Source organism: Neopsephotus bourkii, unplaced genomic scaffold (assembly GCF_033783945.1).
Source record: "Neopsephotus bourkii isolate Nb327-2 ecotype Australia unplaced genomic scaffold, CSIRO-AGI_Nbou_v1 NB_1761, whole genome shotgun sequence".
Classification (NCBI taxonomy): Eukaryota; Metazoa; Chordata; class Aves; order Psittaciformes; family Psittacidae; genus Neopsephotus; species Neopsephotus bourkii.
The window spans coordinates 369,634-393,113 of record NW_026902235.1 but is presented as its reverse complement, the minus strand read 5'-3'; the positions used below and the strand labels follow the sequence as shown (position 1 = coordinate 393,113).

General features: G+C 53.3%; 1 protein-coding gene across 1 annotated transcript; it reads right to left on the bottom strand.

The window, feature by feature from the left end:
- Nucleotides 1-7,824: 7,824 nt before the first annotated feature.
- On the bottom strand, nucleotides 7,825-22,031 carry LOC133225518 (cholesterol 7-desaturase nvd-like). Its single transcript, XM_061377996.1, has 9 exons — nucleotides 21,902-22,031; nucleotides 21,061-21,262; nucleotides 20,794-20,903; nucleotides 16,184-16,372; nucleotides 13,056-13,234; nucleotides 11,118-11,243; nucleotides 10,730-10,849; nucleotides 9,236-9,412; nucleotides 7,825-8,136 (listed from the first exon to the last, which is right to left on the bottom strand). Exons 1-9 carry the CDS (start codon nucleotides 22,029-22,031, stop codon nucleotides 7,978-7,980), a joined length of 1,392 nt encoding a protein of 463 aa, XP_061233980.1. The 3' UTR covers nucleotides 7,825-7,977.
- Between the last annotated feature and the right edge of the window lie 1,449 nt (nucleotides 22,032-23,480).

Here is a 23,480-nt window from a genome sequence, read left to right as displayed (position 1 = left end):
ATCTCTGGTAGAGCTCATCAGCTGTAGAACTCTATGGTGGGCTTCTCCCCGCTTCCATCGTGCTTCCAGAGCCCTTGAGAGCATTTACCAGAGCATCTCCTGTCTCACACTTGGGTGCCCATGCAGTGAATCTGCGCCTCTCACCACTGACACATTGCTGTGTAGCAGACACGCACATGGGACACTTGGCCGGCTGAAGTGGGGTTTGGTGTGTTGTACCCGGGGCTTGTACCCACACCAGCAGGACAGGTTCAGCTCCGCTGCTCTCACGCTGCTATAGCTGTGCAAGCTGATGCTGGTCAGGCTGGACTCACACTTCCACCCATCTGCCCAGCACGCTCAGGTCCACCTGCAACATTGCTTTCACCCAGGAGAGGCATTGGGGCACTGAGCTGGAGCCAGGCGGGCTCAGTCCCCTTGGCACCTAGTCATGATGCCAGAACACCAAGGGGCTGAGACACCTTCACCCAGAGGCTATGTCAGCCTTGAGCAGGTGCCTGCCAGGGTCAGAGAGGTGTGATGGTGAGTGGGACACGGGCAGTTCCACACACAGGAACACAGCTTTGCTGATGTTGTCTGGAGCTCCAAGATGCGCAAACCAGAAATGACCAGGGAATTGTACCAACTGGAGCAAGAACATGGGGCAGACCAGGCCCAGCGCTGGACAATCCAAGGTACGTTGTTGCCTGTCACCTTTTGTTCTGTTGTGGTATCCTTTTGAGGTTTTCTAACCTTGCACCATAATCTGCCCCACAGAGAACAAGAAAAAACCCCAAACCTTTGCTTGAGAATCAGGCAATTTGTAGTAAAGCTCTTAGCTGGGGAAACAAAACCAAAGACATAGAATGACGGTGCATCTGGCAACTGGATAATCGCTCTGTGCTAGTGGTCAAGTGTGAAGATAAGCCACACTAATAAATACAACTCTCAGGATCTAACAGAATGGCTGTAGCTTTGCAGTAGATTTGATTTAAAAGTGATTTCAGCAAGCAGTAAGATCAGATGCTCTCACATCCCAGGTGGGAGTTAGGACTTGGTTGAAGGTCTGAATACTTGAAGTGGGTAATATATGGCCAAAAGGCATAGAGGATGAAGGACAGTGCTCCTGGGCATGCCACTGTCTCTAAATTGTCCTTTTTGCTAGATCCATTTTAAAGGATAAATGAGATTGCAAATGGAAACAAGAGGCTTAAGTTAATCCTGTCTTATTTCCTGGTTCACCAACTTATCTCTTATGAGGACACAACCACTTCAACCTTAGTAATACAGGAAATGGTAGTTCAGGACTCGGGCTCTGCTGGAGGTATCCCAGAGTTGCCTCTAAATCAGGACTGATGAATTTAAAAGCAAATTTAGCCGTCTCTGATCTTCAGCAATTTGCCTGCCTTGGTGTTCCGTTTGATCCTGAGATCCTGTCTGTGGGAACGCAGTGAGGACCAGGGAGCATCAGCCTCATATCTCTGTACTTGTGTGTGTGGTGTCCATGTGCCCCTTGAAGGTGTGGGTTAACAGAACATCCTGACCCACGCCATGGCGTGCAACATCCCTGTCCTGGGAGCTGTGATTTGCGCCTCTTGCTCCTTCTCCGTCACCCACCTCCGCAAGGTGATGCTCAGCTGCTCCCTAAGGAACAGGGCTCTGGAAGACAAGGGGAGTTCCCCTGCCCCCAGGGGTTGAACAGCGCAGGCCCAAAGCTCATGGCCAGGCTCATTGGACAAGCTCATGGGGATGAGGCAGGGCTGAGGCCAATCTGCAGCTCAGGGCTGGCATCTGGTGAGGGTGGCCCAGGTCAGACACAGCCCAGCAGCTGCTGGTCAGGTCCCTGGTGATGGGACAGGGTGGAAATGGAATTGGGAAGTCTGCGGTCACAGCTCACATCTGGTCACAGGCACATCTGCAGCTGAGCTGGAGACTTTCTCCAGCTCTAAACAGGGACTGAATGTCCAGAGCTGAGCAGAAAAGGAGCTCTGGGGGCACAGGCTGGGAGTAGATGAACCCCCCCAGGTGAGGCTGGTCAGGGCCACTAAGATGCATTAATGCCCTTGAGCCCCTGAGAGGCTCAGGCTGAGCTGGACAATGCTCCTTGTCCAAGCTCCTGCCGTCTCCTCCAGTTCCTTGCTGGAGATTGCCTGTGGCCCCTCAAGCAGAATCACTTCTCCCAGGCAAGGACACCCACAAAACAGTGAAGAACAAGCCAAGAACGGGAGAGCAGCTCATGAAAGAATTTAATAGTGAGCCAGCGACAGTGTGACAGCAAGGTGTGAACGGGGAGGGCCCAGCTTGCAGTAGGTGACCAGGGTGGGCGATGGGCTCTGCACTGGCACAGGGCTGGGGAGGCACATTCCTGCTCCTGGTCCAGGTCAATGGTGACGAAGGATGCTCAAGGCTCAGCGTGTGAGGGCGGCAGCTCCTGGCCGCCTTGGAGACCTCCTGGATGGGAGCATTTGCTCTTGCGGGCTCTTGGCACAGGGTAACTGCAGGGTCCTGCAACCTGTACAACACAGACTGCCGATGGGGATTGCAGGATTTAGCCCTTTAATACAGTGTGCAGGCACAAAGTGCAGGAGAATCCAGACCAGGTTTTGTCAGACTTGCAGGCAGTGTCCATGTGTTAGCTCCGCTTCCGAGCAGTGGCAGTGGGTCTCACCATGACCGTGCGGTCAGTTGCTGAGGTGAGCAGCTCGAGAGAGGGCTCCTTCAACCCCGGAGCGGGGGAGAGCAGCGCCCAGGAGCCTCCACTCACAGCGGCAGCAGCCACCGAGGGAGGGAGCCTCGAGGCCTCGCCAGGCCCTGCCCGGGAGCCGGCTCCGCTGAGGGGAGCAGGGACTCACAGGGGGCGGACCCAGGAGCAGCGGCACCAGCCCTGAGCGGTAAGAACCTGCCCCTGGGAGCGGGGGAGCGGAGCGGGTCGGGGCAGTTCACGCGGGCAGGCGAGCGGGATGGCGAGCACTCGCCTCAGGAGCAGGGCCAGCCCTGGGAGCTCTGCTCTGGCTGCCCCGGCGGTGGCCACCGTAGGCACCCAGACAGAGCCGGTGAGAGGGGAGGCTGCAGTGCAGAGCCCGGAGTGCAGGGAGTGCCTGCACTGCTCTGGTGAGGGGAGGGTGCTCAATAGGCGGGGATGCACTCGGTGCTCCCCGGTGGAGGTCCTGCAGCAGGGGCTGAGCTGCGATATGCTATTGATAGACTGCAAGAGGTCATGGTAGCTGAAAGGAAGCAGGGATGCTTGCTCCTGGCCCAAACTGTGCAGCGTCCTCAAGCTTCCCCCCTATCTAGCTCATGAAGGAAAGGAGGCCGTTAACCTGGGAGTTAGTGACCAAAAAAAAACCCCAAAAAAACCCAAAACCAAACAAAAAAAAAAAAAAAACAAAAAAAAAAAAAAAGAGGAAAAGGACAATTTAAAGCAAGGGGCTTCCTCCTAAATCTGTTGTCCCCACGCAGAGCCGCTTTGCAGTTCTGCAGGGGGTGATGAGGAAGCGCACTCGCACCAGAAACAGCCGGCTGATGCACTGGGAAAGATCTCTACTGGTGCTGCCAGGAAAAAGCGGCGGGTCGTAGTGGTAGGGGATTCTCCTTTGAAAGGGACAGAGGCACTCGTCTGTCGGCCTGACCCGGTCTCAAGGGAGGTGTGTTGCCTACCAGAGGCATGGGATCAGGGATGTGGCAGAGAGGCTGCCTGCTCTGGTAAGCCCCATGACTATTACCCCCTTCTGGTGATCCATGTGGGTGCTAGGGATATAGATAGTAGTAGCTTGGGGAACATAAGAAAGGACTGCAGAGCCCTGGGAGAGGTGGTTAGGGGCTCTGGAGCTCAGTCTTTTCGTCTATTCTCCAGGATACAGGGGAGGACCTAAAAAAAGCTAGGAGGATTAGCCAGGTTAATAAATGGTTAAAAGGGGGGTGTCACAGTCAGGGGTTTGGGTGTCTTGAACATGGGAGCCAAGTTAGTAGGCCAGGCCTAGCAGAGGCTGGTGGAGCTGAAGCTGTTTTGGTAGGCGGCTTGCCAGCCTGGTCAAGGAGGCTTTAAACTAGATGTGTTGGGGGAGGGGGGCATCATTCCATCCCAACACACCCAGCCAGTCGCCAGCACCTACAATAAATGCTCGGAGCAACGCAGAGATATTCCAGCTGCTCCAGCCAATGAGCCAGCTTCATTTGGAGCTCGGCTCAGATGCCTCTATACAAATGCCCGTAGCATGGGGAGCAAACAAGAGGAATTAGAGATGTGTGCTCGTCTATGGGGGTATGATATAACAGGCATCACAGAAACATGGTGGGATGGCTCCTATGACTGAAGTGTTGGAATGGAAGGTTACAGGCCCTTTAGAAAAGACAGGCCTGGCAGGCGTGGAGGGGGAGTTGCCCTTTATGTTAGGGATAGGCTGGAGAGTATAGAACATTGTCTGGGGACGGGTGAGCAGTTAACAGAGAGCTTGTGGGTCAGGGTTAAAGGAAGAGCAGCTATGGGGGACATTACTGTGGAGATCTGTTACAGACTGCCTGATCAAGGAGAACCTGCGGATGAAGCACTCTATAGGCAGACAGGAGCCTCACACTCACAGGCCCTTGCTCTCATGGGTGACTTCAACCACCCTGACATCTGTTGGAATGACGGTACAGCCTGGCACAAGCAATCCAGGAGGTTCCTCGATTGTGTGGAAGACAACTTCCTTCTGCAAGGAATAGAGGAACCGACAAGGAGAGGTGCCATGCTTGACCTCCTGCTCACCAACAGGGAAGGGCTCATTGGAAATGTGTCACTCCAGGGCAGCCTTGGGTGCAGCGATCACGAGATGGTCGAATGTGAGATGCTCAGGACAGTGAGAAGAGCGTGCAGCAAGCTCACTGCCCTGGACTTCAAGAGAGCAGACTTTGGCTTCTTCAGGAACCTGCTCAGTAAGGTTCCATGGGATACAGCCCTAGAGGGCAGGGGGGCCCAAGACTCTTGGTTGATATTCAAGGATCACCTGCTACAAGCTCAGGAGTGTTGCATCCCAACTAGAAGGAACTGCAGCAGGAGGGCCAGGAGACCTCCTTGGATGGATAAGGAGCTGCTGAGGAAAACACAAATGAAAAAAGTCTTATAGAAAGTGGAAGCAAGGACAGGCGGCCTGGGAAGAGTACAGGGATGTTGTCCGGGACCAGGTTAGGAAAGCTAAGGCCCAGTTAGAATTAAACTTGGCTAGGGATATTAAGGATAACAGGAAGGGATTCTAGAGGTACATAGCAAATAAAAAACAGACTAGGGAGAACGTAGGCCCCCTCAGGAAGCTCTCAGGTGAACTAGCTACACAGGATTTGGAGAAGGCTGAGGTTCTGAATGACTTCTTTGCCTCGGTCTTCACTGGCAAAGGCTCTGACCGCACCACCCAAGTCTTGGAAGGCAGACGCAGGGACTGTGAGAATGAAGACCTTGGGCCCACTGTAGGAGAGGAACTGGTTCGAGACCATCTTAAAAATCTGAACGTGCACAAGTCCATGGGTCCTGATGAAATCCATCCGCGGGTCCTGAAGGAGCTGGCAAATGAAGTTGCTAAGCCGCTGGCCATCATATTTGAAAAATCATGGCAGTCAGGTGAAGTTCCCGATGACTGGAAAAAGGGAAATATAACCCCCATTTTCAAGAAGGGGAAAATGGATGACCCGGGGAATTACAGACCAGTCAGTCTCACCTCTGTGCCTGGCAAAATCTTGGAGCAGATTCTCCTGGAAGGCATGCTAAGGCACATGAAAAACAACAAGGTGCTTGGTGACAGCCAGCATGGCTTCACTAAGGGGAAATCCTGCCTGACCAATTTGGTGGCCTTCTATGATGGGGCTACAGAACTGATGGACAGGGGTAGAGCAGTTGATGTCATCTACCTGGACTTGTGTAAAGCGTTCGACACTGTCCCACACGACATCCTTGTCTCTAAATTGGAGAGACATCAATTTGATGGATGGACCACTCGGTGGATAAAGAACTGGCTGGATGGCTGCACACAAAGAGTTGTGGTCAATGGCTCAATGTCCGGCTGGAGACCAGTAACGAGTGGTGTCCCTCAGGGATCGGTGTTGGGACCGGTCTTGTTCAACATCTTTGTCGCTGACATGGACAGTGGGATTGAGTGTGCCCTCAGCAAGTTTGCCGATGACACCAAGCTGTGTGGTTCGGTTGATCCGCTGGAGGGAAGGAATGCCATCCAGAGGGACCTTGACACGCTTGTGAGGTGGGCTGATGCCAACCTCATGAAGTTTAACCATGCCAAGTGCAAGGTCCTACACCTGGGTCGGAGCAATCCCAGACACAGCTACAGGCTGGGCAGAGAAGAGATTCAGAGCAGCCCAAGGAGAAGGACTTGGGGGTGCTGGTCAATGAGAAAATGAACATGAGCCAGCTTCAGTGTGCGCTTGCAGCCCAGAAACCAACCGTATCCTGGGCTGCATCAAAAGGAGTGTGACCAGCAGGTCGAAGGAGGTGATCCTGCCCCTTTATTCTGCTCTCGTGAGACCTCACTTGGAGTATTGTGTGCAGTTCTGGAACTGTTGGAACAAGTCCAGAGGAGGCCATGAGGATGATCAGGGACTGGAGCACCTCCTGTATGAAGACAGGCTGAGAAAGTTGGGGCTGTTCAGCCTGGAGAAGAGAAGGCTGCGTGGAGACCTCATAGCAGCCTTCCAGTATCTGAAAGGGGGCTATAGGGATGCTGGGGAGGGACTCTTCATTAGGGACTGTAGTGGTAGGACAAGGGGTAATGGGTTCATACTTAAACAGGGGAAGTTTAGATTGGATATAAGGAGGAAATTCTTTCCTGTTAGGGTGGTGAGGCACTGGAATGGGTTGCCCAGGGAGGTTGTGAATGCTCCATCCCTGGCAGTGTTCAAGACCAGGTTGGATGAGGCCTTGGGTGATATGGTTTAGTGTGAGGTGTCCCTGCCCATGGCAGGGGGGTTGGAACTTGATGATGTTAAGGTCCTTTCCAACCCTAACTATTCTATGTACCCACGGTATTGCTGGGATCCAGGGGCTACCAGAGCAGGATCTTATTCTCATCCTTGACCTGCAGAGTTGCTGTCAAAGCGATTTGGGCACCAAGATAGATCCTCTTCTTCACAATTAGATGCACTAGCTCCATGAGGAACTGACTCATGCAAGAGCTCAATAGGCTTGAGGTAGCTGACAAGTATGGTAAGGGCATGGTGGGCAGCTAAAACCCACAGTGCCCTGCCTGCTGCCAGAGAGAAGGAAGATGTTCTACGTCTGTGGACTTTGCAGTCACACCTCTGATGCCATGCACTCATCAGCCAAGGCTCCCCTGGAGACCTAAAGCCTGTCCCAGCCAAAGTGATGGTGCAGAATCATAGAATCCCAGCCCGGTTTGGGTTGAAGGGATCTCAAAATTCACCCAGCTCCAACCCCTGCCACGAGCAGGGACCCCTTCCACTGGAACAGCTTGCTCCAAGCCCCTGTGTCCAACCTGGCCTTGAGCACTGCCAGGGACGGGGCAGCCACAGCTTCTCTGGGCACCCTGTGTCAGCGCCTCAGCACCCTCACAGGGAAGAGCTTCTGCCTAAGAGCTCAGCTCAGTCTCCCCTCTGGCAGGTTAGAGCAACAGTGGGCCTGCTGGTGTTGCCAGGGAAAGGACACTTCGGGTGTAAAAGACCACAAGAAAAGCTTTTCACGTAATTACTCAAAATGACAGCAGCAGTGAGAGACAAGGGCACTTTAGAGGCAGCTCTGGCAACTTTAAGCTCACTCTTAGTTCCTACATTGCAGCACAGGTACAAGAGCAAGCGCATTACACCCTTTGAGCTTTGGCATTATACCCTTTGAGCTTCCAAAACATGGAAGATAGAAGAAACTCAGCAAGGCTCAGGCTCTGCTCCCTGTGCCAGTGCCAATATTGGCTACAGCAGTCGCTGCTGCCCAGCACCACTGCCACCAGGGAGGGTGGGCAGGAGCCACCTGAGAGCCTCTGGCACCAGTGGGCAGCAGGGTCCTCACCACTCCAGGTCCTTTGGCGCCGGGGGCCTTATACTCTTCTTGCTGTAGAACTGGGAATACCAGCGCCGGTGCTTCTGGATGCTGGAGTCCTCCCTGACCAGCAGCGGCTTGGGCAGGTACTGTTTGTTATTCCAGATGGTTATATCCCGCTCAAACTGGGGGGGAAAGGATGGTCTCGGTCAGGGGGTGATGCTGAACTATTTCGTACTAGTTCAGCCCACCTCCTAGTTCTGTGTGAGCTACCTGCACATTTCATTGACTTCTCCCAGATGGCCAGTGTGCGCCTGCTCGTGGTATCTGTAACTGGTAATGCTGCAGCTCTGTCTGCACGCAGCCAATACTCAACCCATTACAGCTCCCAAACAAGAAGACACTTTCAGCTTCGACTGTCCCCATTGTACTCAAAGTTCCAGGCAACCACAGCATTACAAACTGAGCATCTGCATCTTAAACGCTGCTTAGACACACAGTAAGATCACGGAGTTTTGCTTCATGAAGAAGTCTCTGCAGAAATGAGTGAGGCTCATTCACATTAGTAGGATGCAGAACATCAAGCCAGCATTTATACAACATGAGCCTTAGCTCAGCTAAGTCTGATCTGGGGTATTCTTTTTTGGCATCTGAAAATCATCTTTTGTCAATTTTTACTGTACTGCCAGTGAAACCCTCTCTGGTTTGAAGGAGGAGGCCTTCAAGGCCATGTTTGACCTTAATCTGGCAAGACATCCTAACAGATATTGAATGAGACCTCCAGAATGACCTCCCATCACTTCCATGAATCCCTGTGATAAGGACCTGAAAATCTCTATGAGGAGGGGTAGGAGTTGCTAAATCTCATGATAATTTAGCACTGGGAATATTTCTTGGCACAGTTCTCATCGAAGGAGGTAGGATAATCTTACAGCACCATCCTGGGGTGCTGGATGCAGTTACTAGTTACCTCGAAGGCTTCCTGCAGCCTGGGATAGGTTGCCCAATCCTTGTGCCCCAGTTCCCCATCCACAGGAGAGGGACAGCACCTCTCTGCCACCCTCAACAGATGACCCACTGCAGGGACCCCCTTTACTAAACCTCCCCTTTCATTTTGGGGGCTACCAAAAATGAAAGCTTAAACCAAGCTCTGAAAGGAGCTTGCCCACTAGTGCTTTGCCACATGTATTGGAGCCCACTTCAGTAACTGCTCTTCATTCTCACAATTCTTGGCCACCAGGCTCCAGGGAGCCACCTTTGGCTGCTGTTCTTCAGAGGCTTTACCTGGATGCACTCTGCTCTCAGGATGAACTTGGGGATTATGGCTGGAATGTTCTTCTGGTAGTAGATTTTGTGGACCACATTCTGCAGGAGAGGCTCCAGGGGTGTCACCGTCTGCAGGATGATCCCACGGCCCAGGAAAGCGTGTTCAAAGAGCAGGAAAACCAGTCCTGGCCCTACCTGCAGAGCAACAGAGCACCCTCAAGGGAAAGCCCCCAGTGTCCAGCCCTCTGGTACAGCAACTACCACAGCTTCAGACCTGCCTGAGATGTCTCCTAGACTGTGCTCAAGTCCCCCTTTTCTCTGCCTTTTCACCAGATAATAGGCACAAAGCCAAAGCTATGCCTCAGGATTCACAGAACACTTCCCACTTGTTGGTGCTCCCCAGGTCAGGGCAGATCCAGCAGAGCCAGGCAGCCCACATTGGCCTGGGTCATCTACAGACATGTCCGGGCTGGGTGGCTTCCCTGTGGGCCCATGGGAATTTGTGAGGGTTTCCAGTGCTCAACTGATTTCCCCAAATTTAAACTCTAATCTTGTAGGAAATGCTTCCAAGTTTTCCCTTGGTCTTCTTGTTCATCACCCTCAGGTCATGAGCAGCCTTATTGGATTGTTGGCACCGACCCTGGGTTCTGATCTCAATAGCAGCAACTGCAATACAGTGTGCAGGTAATACAACATCCCTGCTCCTGCTCTGGCTTTCTCCTCTGCAGCTACAACAGTCACTTCAGGTTTTAGCTGAAATCAGTTTCAGCTTTCTATCTGGCATGACATGAAGTACTTGTTCTGTGCTCTCTGATATGCACAGAATATGCACATCAAACCAAAATACTTGGTTATTTGAAGAAGCGCAGAAATTGTTGGGGTTTTTGGCTACTTCATTCACTACTTTAATGTCTGGTTGCATACAGACTCTTTGTAAGGTTATTTTAATGTCTTTTTTTTTTCTCCTGTTCATCAATATCAGTGCTAAATAGCACAGATCAAAGAACTGACCATACAGTTAACGTCCACTTTGTGATAATTCCCTAATTACAGTGAGATTCATCTCTTATCAAAGTTTTGTACCATAACTTGTTTTGTATTGTTCTGATTTTGTAATAAGGAATCACAGAATCACAGAGTGGTTTGGGTTGGAAAGGACTTGAAGATCATCTGGTTGCAACCCCCTGCTATGGGCATGGACACCTTCCTTTGGGTCCCTTCCAACCCAAACCAGTCTGTGATTCTGAGCTGTGACATTGTGGCAGGAAGGTCCCTCAGGATTGTCACCAGTGTCTGCTCAGGTACCAGCTTTTTCTTATTCCCATCTTTTGTGAGCACAGCAGACCTTATGAACCCTCCCTTTCTCCATCCTGCCCAGCAGTGGTGCAGCCCCAGTGCCTGTGTGTAGTTTTTGGACTGTGTGTCTATGCACGTGGTAGGAAAGGCGACTCTGGGCAGAACAGGCAAGGACTCAGCCTTTTGGGTGACAGAGCCCCTTAGCATGGGACATACCTGCCTGGCTGAAACTGTCAGATCCATCAGGGAGAAGTGCTTCCCAAAAAACGTTGCAGTGTGTTGCAGCAGCATCCGGGAGCAATGCTTGTTGGGCTCTGGCTCCGGCCACCACTCCGCCTGGAGGGGTGGAGAAAGATCAGCTCAGCACAAGAGATGGGGTACACTAGCAGAGAAATAGTGACAAGAGCTGGCTGTGAAGACCATCTAGAGATGAGCAGAGATGAGGGAGTGCAGCGAAAACTCTCAGACACAAGAAAGAGACTGGAACTGAAGATGAAGCAATGCAGCAGAGGGGGTGAGGTGGGACTGATGCTTTAAAGCCAAAATGGGGCCTGGTTTGAAAGACTTGACCTCCTCATGGCTTAGAGGAGGGCTGGAGTCTTACCTTCCAGTTGTGCTTCATAAAATCCCACAGCTTGGACCTCGTGTTTCTCAGGTCAGATCCGCCCAGAATGGCTGGTCCATGGAGGAAAGCCAGGTGAGCCGAGTCTGCCGCGTTCTCTGGGATTTCCTGCCATGGGGAATAAGTTGCCATTGGCAAGAGCTGACCTGGGTGGAAGCTGCCTGTACTTGACAGCACCAGGGTGACCACACACAGGGCAGGGCATACTGCCCCAGGCACAGCAGAGATGCTCACAGGGACACGGAGCAGTGAGAAGCAACCAAGTGTGTGGAGGAAGAGGCCTCAGCACAGACTGGGACCAGTTCTTGACTGGTGTATAGGAATAATTTGAACATGAAACTCAGAAAATTCCGGGCTCATTTTAATCTCAAAGAAGTCTATGCATGTTAACTTCTGAAGCAGTTGGGACTCCAGTTAAGTCCCTCCTTTATCCCTGTAATAATTGGAAGGAATAAAGCTTTTTTGTGTCTGTGCTTCTAAAGTAGCTTTCACATACCTTTAAAGCTCTCAACCCCATCAACCTGCTCATAATATGGCACTTCTTGGGAAGTTTTAACTGCTTTATTAGTCCAATACAGCAGGTTCCCATCAGCTTGGCAAGAAGCACAGACTGGCCCTGGCCGAGACCTGCCATCAGTGGCCTGCACTGAAAAGCAGACATGAAATAAGTACTACTATCCCATCAATCTCCCAGACTCTCCCTGCCTCTCACATCTCCTCTGCACACTCCCAGAGCTGTATCTCCTGTGTCTCATGTACCTTCACTTTGAATCTCTCCGTTCCTTTCTCACCCACTCACCTCAGCCATGATGTAGTCAGCAGGCAGGCGCTGCCTTGGACAGAAACACACTCTGGATGTAGGGTCAGTTTTGTCACTGATATTGTGCACAGAAGTGTTCTGCACAGTGGAAAGCACATGAAAACCTCCCAGGACCTCCAGCAATTGCCCAGCTTCAAACCTGCCACTGCCTCCCGCCGCTATCCACCCGTGGCTGCCCCTGCAGTACCTGGCCGTGGACCCTTCCATTAAGTGTCACACACCAGTTCCCTTTTTCCACCTGATTTCCACTGAAGGGTAATGGAGACAAGAACCACTTTGTTCTCCATGGCACATTTCTCAGCATATGAGGGTGCTTATGAAGATTAACAGCAAAGTAACAGCGTTCCAATTTCGGTGAGTGATGAGCTCAAAAGCCTCCTGACAGTAAGTGCCGCAGTTGGGAGAGAATCCTTTTTCAAATTACATCAATTATAAGTCAAAGCAAATTAACAGATTCCTTTTAAGTACCCAGAACATCTGCTCCCTACTTGAGAAGCTCACAGTCCATGTTAGGGGAACATATGCCATAATCTCGATAAGGCACAGGGTGTATTTCTAGGTCTGAGCTCTGCCAGTAGCAGTGATGACACTGAGCACAGGCAGGGCCTGGTTAATTCATGGAATCATGGAATGGTTTGTGTTGGAAGGAATCTTACAGCTCATCCAGCTCCAACCCCTGCCACGGGCAGGGACCCCTTCCACTAGAGCAGCTTGCTCCAAGCCCCTGTGTCCAACCTGGCCTTGAGCACTGCCAGGGATGGGGCAGCCACAGCTTCTCTGGGCACCCTGTGCCAGCGCCTCAGCACCCTCACAGGGAAGAGCTTCTGCCTAAGAGCTCAGCTCAGTCTCCCCTCGGGCAGGTTCAAGCCATTCCCCTTGGCCTGTCCCTACAGGCCCTTGTCCCAAGCCCCTCTCCAGCTTTCCTGCAGCCCCTTTAGGCACTGGAGCTGCTCTAAGGTCCCCCCTTAAGGAGCCTTCTCTTCTCCAGGCTGACCCAGCCCAGCCCTCTCAGGCTGGAAGGAGATGTTCGTGAACTGGTCTACAGGAGAGGACCCAGGCATGGACCATGGACATTCCCCACAGAGGGACCAGCTCCCTACCTGGATGTGTGCATCAACAAAGTGCTCCGTCTGCCCGCGGAACACCCACTGTTTGGTGGTGATCTCACGCTGCTTGGGCACTGCCCACGTGGGCCTGAGCCCCTCACAGTGGTACCAGAGCAGCAGCATCCCATTCACCTCGCAGCACGGCCAGGTCCGGACCCTCGCCAAGTCTGGCACTGGGGAGCACAGAAAGAACTCAGTTAAAAGCGGCATCTCCAAAGCTGATGCTGGCACTAAGAGTCACCTTGTCCTCAGCCACGGCTCAGAGGTTATCTTTATGGGAGAAAGTCATGTGGCACAGACTCTCTTGTGACACTTTTCCAGCTTCCAAGCTGCTGAAGAATGACAGCAGCCTCTACAATTCCCAGGCAAGCTTGCTTACATCAGTTTTAGTTCCATTGGGTGTTTTCATGAGCTTCCAAAACTCACAAAGTTTGATAAAGGAAGAAGCAGGGCTGGGTGCTGTGCAGCCTCCTTCACTGCTCTTAAAACTGTTCAAATCAGTAAACGTCTCCTGCATCGATGGACCCCCCTCAAGTTTCTAAGAGCTAAAAGGAGATGCTTTTAGTTAGAGGTGTGCAGAGGGTAAAAGCCGTCTCTACCTCTCGAGTTTAAGTCATTCTCTGTTACAATACTGCAGTATGATGGGTTGCTTTAAGAACAGATCTGCTCTGTCCAGTGACATGAAATTTGGTGTTTATATTCACCCAACTGTCAGAAAATTGAGTTTCTACTGGATTGAAAAGCTTTTGCCTTCATGGCTTTTTCTGATTTGCAAACAAGTGCAGGGGAAAGTGCTTCCTTATTATTCAGCCGTATACAGTGAAATAACAGGATAAATTATATTTCTCTTTCAGTCAGTGAATATCAGAGGGGGCAGGAGGAGACCGTCACCATGATTTCTGACACAGAAAATCTTGTGCTTTGGGTGAGATGCAACTTGTTAAATTATGAAAAGGGCATTATCTGCCCCACATAGTCACAGAACCCCAGACTGGTTTGTGTTGGAAGGGACCTTAAAGCTCATCCAGCTCCAACCTCTGCCACGGGCAGGGACCCCTTCCACTAGAGCAGCTTGCTCCAAGCCCGTGTCCAACCTGGCCTTGAACACTGCCAGGGATGGGGCAGCCACAGCTTCTCTGGGCACCCTGTGCCAGCGCCTCAGCACCCTCACAGGGAAGAGCTTCTGCCTAAGAGCTCAGCTCAGTCTCCCCTTTTGCAGGTTCAAGCCATTCCCCTTGGCCTGTCCCTACAGGCCCTTGTCCCAAGCCCCTCTCCAGGTTTCCTTCAGCCCCTTTAGGGACTGGAGCTGCTCTAAGGTCTCCCCTTCAGGAGCCTTCTCTTCTCCAGGCTGCCCCAGCCCAGCTCTCTCAGCCTGGCTGCAGAGCAGAGCTGCTCCAGCCCTCGCAGCATCTCCGTGGCCTCCTCTGGACTTGCTCCAACATCATTTAGATTAGAAATTATCTTTAAGCTCATCCAGTCCATCCCTTACCCCAGCACTGCCAAGGCCACCACTAACCCATGGCACTGAGGCCTCATCTCCACGCTGTGTGAACACTTGCAGGGACAGTGCCTGCAGCCCTGCCCTGGGCAGCCTGTTCCAATGCCTGAGCACCCTCTGGGCCAGGAATTGTTCCTCAGCTCCATCTAAACCTGCCCTGGTGCAGCTTGAGGCTGGTTCCTCTTGTCCCATCCCTTGTTCCTTGGGAGCAGAACCAGCCCCTCCTGGCTCCATCCTCCTGTCAGGCACTTGTAGGGAGCGATCAGGTCCCTCCTTAGCCTCCTTTTTTCCAGGCTGAGCACCCCAAGTTCCATCTGCTGCTCCTCACAGGACTTGTGCTCTGGACCCTTCCCCAGCTCCATCTGGCAGCACACTGAGATCTGTGGCTCTCCTTCACTGTCGGTCCCCTGCAAGCCTGGTGCTGGAGGAGCTGCGCATCTGAGTCTCCAGTATCTTTCTCCACCACAGTGACCTGCATGAGCACAGGTGGCTTTTAAATCTGTTTAAACCACCCTGACCCATCTGTGTGTATGGGAGCAGGGCAGCTCTCTGCAGTTTTGCTCTTTCAGTAGCTATGGGTAACAATGACTTTGAATACAGATGTTTCAGATGAAACTGCATCTTGGCAAGCCTTTGAGTATGTCCAGAACATCCACTCTCATTTTGTGCTGGAACTCATCATTGCTTATTGCTTGGAACCAAATTTTCACTTCCATGCAGCTCCTGAGTTAAGTATGTATGGGGAAAAAAGACAGTATTAATCTTCTTTCTGAAAATAGCATACAAACCCAGGAACTGCTGTTTGGCACATCTATAAATTGCTTACCTTATCCATATAGATGGCATGTTTCTTTCAGTTTGGGAAAAATAGTCTGTTTAATAGGAAGACTGACTTTTGCTGCAGTCGTTTCCATTGCCGTCCCAATCAATCCCAGTCAGAGAAAGCTGAACTTCCCAAGAAAATAACTAAGCCAAAATAACAAGCCACATTCAAGGTGTTTTCGGTTTCAGCCACATCTACAATTGGTGATTTAAACTACTCTGCAGCCAGATCAGCAAATTGTTACACATGAACTTTAAGTAAGACATTAAGTAAGATACTCTTCCTACAAAGTCAATGCAAACCATATCTGAAAGGTTTGTGATCAGCTTTCCTGGATTCCAACCAAAAGTTCCCTTCAAGCCTCAAAAGGAGACAAAACTGTCATTGAGAGACTGTTCTGTCATGCTAATGTGACACATTTAAGCACTGATGTGGTATAAGCTCTCCCTGTAGAGCACAGAATGATACCTGAACCCCAGTAACTCCTCAGGATCCCTCCCTGCTGCTGCATTGGCTCACTCAGAGTTAAAAAGCTTCTTTTACACAGTCTGCTAAACTCAAGAGTTGTAGGACTGTCAAAGTCAAGAAAGGTGGTTATTTAACTGAAGAGCCAGCTATCATCTTACATAGGAAAGGCCACTGGAACATTATGCCCCAATATAGACAGCTCAGGAGGAAACAGGGTGCTGCATGAAATAAGGGAGCAGGATGAAGGGGGAGTTATTATAAAGATCACTCTCCCTTTCGATGAGAGCACACAGGACACTCCTGGTTCTGCAGATCCAGGGGGTGCTCCCTCACCTTTTTCAACATAGGGGATGCTGGTGCATTTTCCATCTTCTCCCCGAAAGCGCCAGCCATGGAACGGGCACTCGATGCAGTTGCCCACAACGCGGCCACCAGCAGCCAGGTTGGCTCCGAGGTGAGGGCAGTAAGCATCCACCACAAAGGCCTGGCCATCCTGGGTGCGAAACGCAGCGAGCTGTTCTCCTGTAGAAACAGGGAAGGATGACAGTGTAAAAATGCTACCCCCATATGAGGGGAACCAGGGAAGACCTGTGGCCAGCAGGTCGAAGAAGTGATTCTTCTCCCCCTGTATTCAACCCTGGTGAGGCCACATCTGAAGTACTATGTCCAGTGCTGGGCTCCTCAGAACAAGAAAGACAAGGAGCTGCTGGAGATGGTCCAGCAGAGACCAAGAAGGAGATCAGGGGTCTGGAGCATCTCTCTTATGAAGAGAGATTGCAGGAGCTGGGCCTGGTTGGTCTGGAGAAGAGCAGCCTGAGAAGGGATCCCATCAATGCAGATCAGTACCTCAAAGGCGGGTGCCAGGAGGATGTTGCAGCCTCTTTCAGGGGTGCCCAGCAACAGGATGAGGAGCAATGGCCATAAACTAAAACATGAGAAGTGTCACCTCACCATGAGGAAGAACTTTCCTTTGAGGGTGGCAGAGCCCTGGCACAGGCTGCCCAAGGGGGGTTGTGGAGTCTCCCTCTCTGGAGCCATCCCAAACCCACCATGGACACGTTTCTGTGTGACCTGCTCTGGGTGGCCCTGCCCTGGCAAGGGGTTGCACTGGATGATCCCAGAGGTCCCTTCAACTCTAATGATGCCGGGATTCTCTGAAGACACACTGGCCCCTTCTGCACAGGCAGCACCAACGGGTGCTTTGACCCAACACTGCAGGTATCTGCCTGTGCAAAGGCATGCAGAAACATCCTGCTGAACATGAATGGTGGAGGGTTTCTGTCAGGACAGAAATAACCGGAGGTTCTTTAACCACGAGGTGGCACCAGGCAGCTGCCAACCAGGGCGGAAAGGGCTGTTCAAAACTGGGGTGGCAGCTGCTGAGGCAAATGCCCATGGTGTGGTGGCCATCAGCTCGCTGCCGGGTTTAAGAGCCATCCCCGAGGGGTGAAGCGCCCATCAGCAGTGTCCCCAGGGGCTGCTGTAGCACAGAAACATCCCAACCAAAAGGCATCACCTTATTCCTACCTGGGGGAGCGTAATTTCTCCCGGTCTCATGGCTTTAACCCTCGGGCCTTTGGGTTTTGAGTTCTTGGAGGCAGTTTCAGCCGCAGGATAAAAAGTACCATCACAAAAATGCTTAAAGATTTAGGATGCTTCCTAAGCTAAGGGAGAGATACACAGAGAAGAGCAATGGCTGCAATTAAGAGCTCCATTCCCATCCCTTTGCCAGAGAAGCATTGAGGAGAGTGCATGGGCTCCTGTATTTCAGAGTTCACTGGGAAAGGTAGCTGGAACGAGAAGCCCTTCACCTGTTTGCTCGTGAACCCCAAGAGCCATCCACACCTCAGCTCAGCAGCAAATCCCTTCCTGGGGCAGGGACAGCAGGGTGCTGTGACCCAGAGCACAGACATCTCCTTGGGAAAAGGGAGTTTTGTGGTGATGCACAGGGAGCCCCAACCCTGTTCCATGCAGGGAGTGGAGAGTTAGTGCTGGAGAAGCTGGACCTGCATTGCCCCAGCACTCAGACCTGTTTCTCTCCATCACTGAGTCTGATTCCTTGTGCTTGGTGAGGTTTGCCAGGCTGGGATCTGTCCCTGCTCGGTTCTGGATCACCTTCTTCCCCCCAACCCCAGGGTAGCACTGCCAGTACCTGGGCTGGAGCTATAGGTCTGCTCACAGCACTGCTTTAGCCAGCTGTGCAAGGCAACCACAGCTGGATGACATGCTGTAGGATCATCTAAAGGAATGCTCTTCCTGCAGGGACTGAAGAGGTGCCAGACTCTTTCCTGGCTTGGCACACTGCTGCTCTGGGGTTGCTGCAGCACTGCAGCCCTGCCAGCATCCACAGCCCTGCCAGCAGCTCCAAGGAAAGAGGCTGCTCCTTGGTGACCTGGCCTGAAGGCAAAGCCAGATCTGTTTCAGAGTGCCCACAAGCCTTGTCCTCCTTGGAAGACGACACAGCTGGTCTGGGAGCTCAGAAGCACTTGGGGGCTGTTCACATATGTGGCCATTCAGTTGAAGGCCAGGTCCTCTGTTCCATACTGTGCTTCAGGTTATGCATGTAAGTATTCAGATTTCATAGCTTCTGAAATCTGCTCCATATAGCAGTTGCTGTAACTTAAAGCTCAGCTAGTGAGAAATAAGAGCAAACTAAACTCCGGGAGCCAAGTTCTGTGTGTGTTTTCCTATGCAGCCACAATGCTGACAAGTGACACTGGGAGCTATCCCACCCACAACCACTTTCCTTTCCAATTTCCAGTCAAGGAATCAACTTCTTTGACTGAAGTTCTCTGGTCTGGGTAAAGAAAAGGAAACCCTGCAATCTTTCCAGCCTTTCCTTTCTAGAAGCACTATTTCTGATACCTGTCACAAGCAAGCTGTTCTCCAGAGCCTGGAGATCCCTCCTTACCAGGACACCTGGCTCTGTTATCCCTGAAGGCTTTCTGGAAGGCTCCACACATCTGCTGGCAGCAGGCACAAGGGAGTAGAGGCACCTGAGCTGCTGGTCCTTCCCCCTACCCCAGGTAATAGGGATTCATTCTGAAGCATCAGCATTTTGTTCTAACATGCCTCTCTACCTGACCTGAGGGGGAAGGCAGGGAAAAGGTTTCTGCCTGTGTTACATGTTCACCAGGAGTATCAGCAGTGCAGAAACACAGAGCAGCAGCCTTGGATGGGGCAGGCCAGAGCACTGCAGCTACAGCACTTGCAGCAGGGCACTAAGAAGCATCGCTTCAGCCTTGTGCTTCACCCACCAGTTTTAAGATGATTTTACCCCAAAGTCCCACCTCTGGACCTTCATGCAGGCAGAATGGAGCTCTTCTGCCCTGAAGATCTGAAGCAGTGCTCATGGGCAAGGGTCTGGCCACACTGCTGGGCTGTCCAAGAACCTCACCCTGGACTCCTGAGTGAGTGCTGCTTTTGCCTCCAGCCTTTGCGCTCTGAAGCCAGCAGAGCCAGGGGAGATGCTGATCTTTGCTCTGGCTGTGCCTCAAATCTGATGTGTCTCCTTTTGGGAGGACAGCATCCTGGCCTAAGATACAGTGAAAATTCTGTTGCAGGTGAACGTTAGAGCATTAACAGCCTCATACTGATGGTTTCTTACTAAATTAGACTATTTATTTTACGGAAAATAAGCAGCAATTGTAGAAAGAATTGGACATAAAGCACCCCAAGGCCACCTTGGGCAGTTGTGGGCACTTGGTTGGAAACAGAGCCTTGGGAGGGAGCAGCTCAGAGAATCTGCTTCAGCATAGGAGCCTTGCTGGTGTCCAAGCAGATTCCCTGCAGCAAGCACCCAGTGTGCCATGGATCAGAGCACTTTCCTGCATGCTCAGTGCCATGCTCTGGAAGGTGCTTCATTCCAAAGGATGAGTCTTGCAGGGACTGAGTCAAGTGGGATTTATTCTCTCATCTCCCCTATCTCACTGCCTCTGGAGCAGGGCTGCGTTCCCAGGCTGTGCTCAGTGACACCAAAAACTTAAGACACCCACAAACCTGACAATCTTCCTGGCACCAGTACACTACTGTCACTCTGCCACAAGTGATTTTACCTGCGCATTTCATGTAACGGGGTGCCAGGAACCAGACTTCAGGCAGACAACTACGGGAGTCCCAACAGCCAGGATGCTGGCAGCTCATTAGGATGTGTATATGGGATTACATAGGTCCCATTAAAGGCACTAGCACAAGTCAAAAATCATCTTCAAGGCAAAGGGACGCTGGGCAAACATAGTACATGCATGTGTCTGAGGCTCCACCCTGATCTCTTCAGGTCATGGGGAGCTGCAGGTAGTGTTGCCCAGGGAGGCAGTGAGATGCTCTGGTGTCCCAGCTAGAAGCCAAGACAGGGAAGCCCTGCACACTCTTGAGGACCCTGTGCCGTGATGTCGCCAGCACCCCAATGGGATAATCAGAGCCCCTGAAAAGGCCCAGGCTGTGACACTCCTGGTGCTCCTATGTTGGTGCTGGCTGGGCTGCCCTCAGAGGGATGCTCAGGCAGAGTTGTGGCATTGCCACAGGAGAGCCCCCAGGCAGGGATGTCCTGGCAGGGATGCCCTGATAGAGTCCAGGCAGCGACACTGCAGTGCTGCCTCGGGTGCCTCAGAGCCCCTGCAGGATGCCTAGGCTAGGATGCTCCAGTGCCCTGGTGAGGATACCCATGTGAGGATGTGCCAGTGCCTCAGTGGGGGTGTCTGGACAGGGATGTCCCAGCTCCCCAACAGGAATGCCACAGCAGGGACGCCCGGGTACATGCCCTGATGCCCTGGCAGGGATGTCCTGGTGCGGACACCGGCTGAGCGGGAGGTGCCAGCGCTGCGCTGGATGCTCCGTGCCCAGGCAGGGATGCCCGGTGCCCCAGCCCCATTCCCGGGGGGTGTGTGCTGCCCCCCCAGCTCCCGACCCCCCGCCCCGGGCGTGATGCGGTGCCGGGCACTCACCGAGCAGGGCGAGGCTGCGGGCGGCGCCGCGGGGCAGCTGCTCCGAGTCGAGCAGCCGGTACCAGCCGTTGGGGAAGGGCGGCGGCGGGGCGCCGGGGCGGCGGGCGCGGCTCAGCCCGGGGCATGGCACGTACCCCACCCGCCCGGGGCCGCGCCGCAGCGACAGCGGCCGGCAGCAGCCCCGCAGCAGCAGCACAGCGAGGAGGAGGAGAAGGAGGAAAAGGAGGAAGAGCAGCGGCCCTGGCCCCGCAGCCGTCAGCGCCGCACCGCACCACCCGCTCCCCATAGCGCAGCCGGGCCCTCCGCCACCACCCCTTATAGAGCGGCCGGGGAGGTGCCCCATGGGAGAGGGGAGGCGGGGACACAGTCGACACCCCACAGGGAATCTCCCCTGGAATGCAGCCGGGAACACCCGGAGGGGACGCGCTGCTCTGCCCCGAGGAGCCGAGAGAGCGGAGGGAGGCGGTTGCTTCAGCCGGGGCAAGAGGGTTAAATGAGGGAGTCCAGCTGCAGCCTCCTAGGGCAGTTACCTCGGGGGTGCAGAGTGCAGGGCTCTTCTGTACAAGGTGAAAAGGCAACGAGCACAAGCTGCAGCAAAGGGAACTCCACTTGCACATAGGGAAAAATGATCACAGAATCCCAGGCTAGTTTGGCGCGTCAGTTCCAACCCTCTGCCACGGGCAGGGACCCCTTCCACTGGAGCAGCTTGCTCCAAGCCCCTGTGTCCAACCTGGCCTTGAGCACTGCCAGAGATGGGGCAGCCACAGCTTCTCTGGGCACCCTGTGCCAGCGCCTCAGCACCCTCACAGGGAAGAACTTCCTTCAGAGAGGATAAACTAGGGCAAAGCCAAGGCTGGGCTGTTGGGGCATGCCAGCTGGCTGGAAAAGTGATGCAGAGATGTAACGCTTGATTTAGTGCAAAGACTTGCACAGGTTCATCTCCTGGCATGGAAATGTAGTTGATACAAGGAAATAAAGGGTTAACATTGTGCCTGCTTGCTTAAGCAGTCGCTGTGCTTGGTGAAGCAGAACTGTAGGAGTTAAAGTTGCTAGAATGGTGAATTGGCTGCTGCTGGTATTGAGGCTTATTTCTTGTTCCATTCTGTACAGCCACTGGGCCTGGTGCTGGCCTTGGGGCTCAGCTCCTGTTGCCCCCAGGGCAGGCAGTGGGCCTGGTGCTGGTCTCGAGGCTCAGATCCTGTCCCAGCTTCATCATTCAGGGGGGCTGGTGCTGTCATCGGGGCTCAGGTCATGTCTCCAATGGGCAGGCAGTGGGTCTGGAGCTGGCCTCAGTGCCTGCACGGGGGAGACAGCAGCTGAGGTCTCAGCCCAGCACCAGCCCCGGTGTCTGCACGGAGGAGACAGGAGCTGAGCCTTGAGGCCAGAACCAGCCCCACTGCCTGCCCAGCTGGGACAGGAGCTGAGCCTCAAGGCTAGCACATGCCCCAATGCCTGCACGGGGTGGGACAGGAGCTGAGCCCCGAAGCCAGCACCACCCCTGCTGCCTGCACGGATCTTAGCCCTGAGGTCAGCTGTTGACCTGATGCCTGCACAGGGGGACAGGATCTTAGCGCTGAGGTCAGCTCTAGACCTAACCCGAACCCTAACCCTGCACAGGAGGGACAGGAGCTGAACCACAAGGCAAGCAGCAGCCCCGTTGCCTGCCCAGCAGGACAGGAGCTGAGCCCTGAGTGCAGCACCAGCCCTGATGGCTGCCCAAGAGGGGGACAGGACCTGAGCCCCAAGCCCAGCACCAATCCCGCTGTCTGCATGGGGGGGACAGGAGCTGAGAGTCCAGGCCAGCACCAGCCTTGTTTCCTTACTGGGGTATAGGATCTGAGTTCCAACACTGCTCTGGTCCTGGACACCCGTGCAGGCAATGAGGCTGTCTCTTGCATCAAGGCTCAGTTCCTGTCCCGCTGGCAAGCACAGAACCTGATGCTGGTCTCAGCTCTGCATTGGCCTCTCTCCTGGCAGACAGAAGTTTGGTTCTCCTCCAATGCTGCCCTCCAGGTGCTGCTCTGGGAAGTCCTCAGAGTCTTCACCCCAGAGCGACTGCTGCAGGGCAGTCCCTGGATGCAATATAAGCAGTAAGAGTGGTGATGTCCCAGGGCAGGGCTGGGGGATGTGTGTGGCGATGTTGCAAGATGTGCCTGGAGACTGTCACTGAGTGTACGTGGGGGGGAGAGGGCTGTTGTGCTCCATAAGCATCTGTTGGATGCCACTGCAATTAAAGCAGATTCAAACGCACCACTTTTTTAAATGTAGAATATCCCAAGGCCAGCAGCGGGGCTGGTGCTAGCCTCGGGGCTCGGCTGCTGTCACCTTTTGCAGGCAGTGGGGCTGGTGCTGGTGTCGGGGCTCAGCTCCTGTCCCCATGTGCTGGCATTAGGGCTGGTGCTGGCCTCGGGGATCAGATCCTGTCCAGTGCCCTGCTGGCAGCAGGGCTGGTGCTGGCCTCCAGGATCAGATACTGTCCCCTTGGACAGGCAGCGTTGCTGGAGCTGGGCTCAGGGATCAGCTCCTGTCCTCCCACATGCATGCAGGGGGCTGGTGCTGGCCTCGAGTCTCAGCTCTTGTCCCTCCTTGGAAGGCAGCGGGGCTGGTGCTGCCCTTGGGGCTGAGCTCCGCTCTTCCCAGGATAGGCAGCTGTGCTAGCGTTGAAGCAGGAGCTGCCCTGTTTCGGG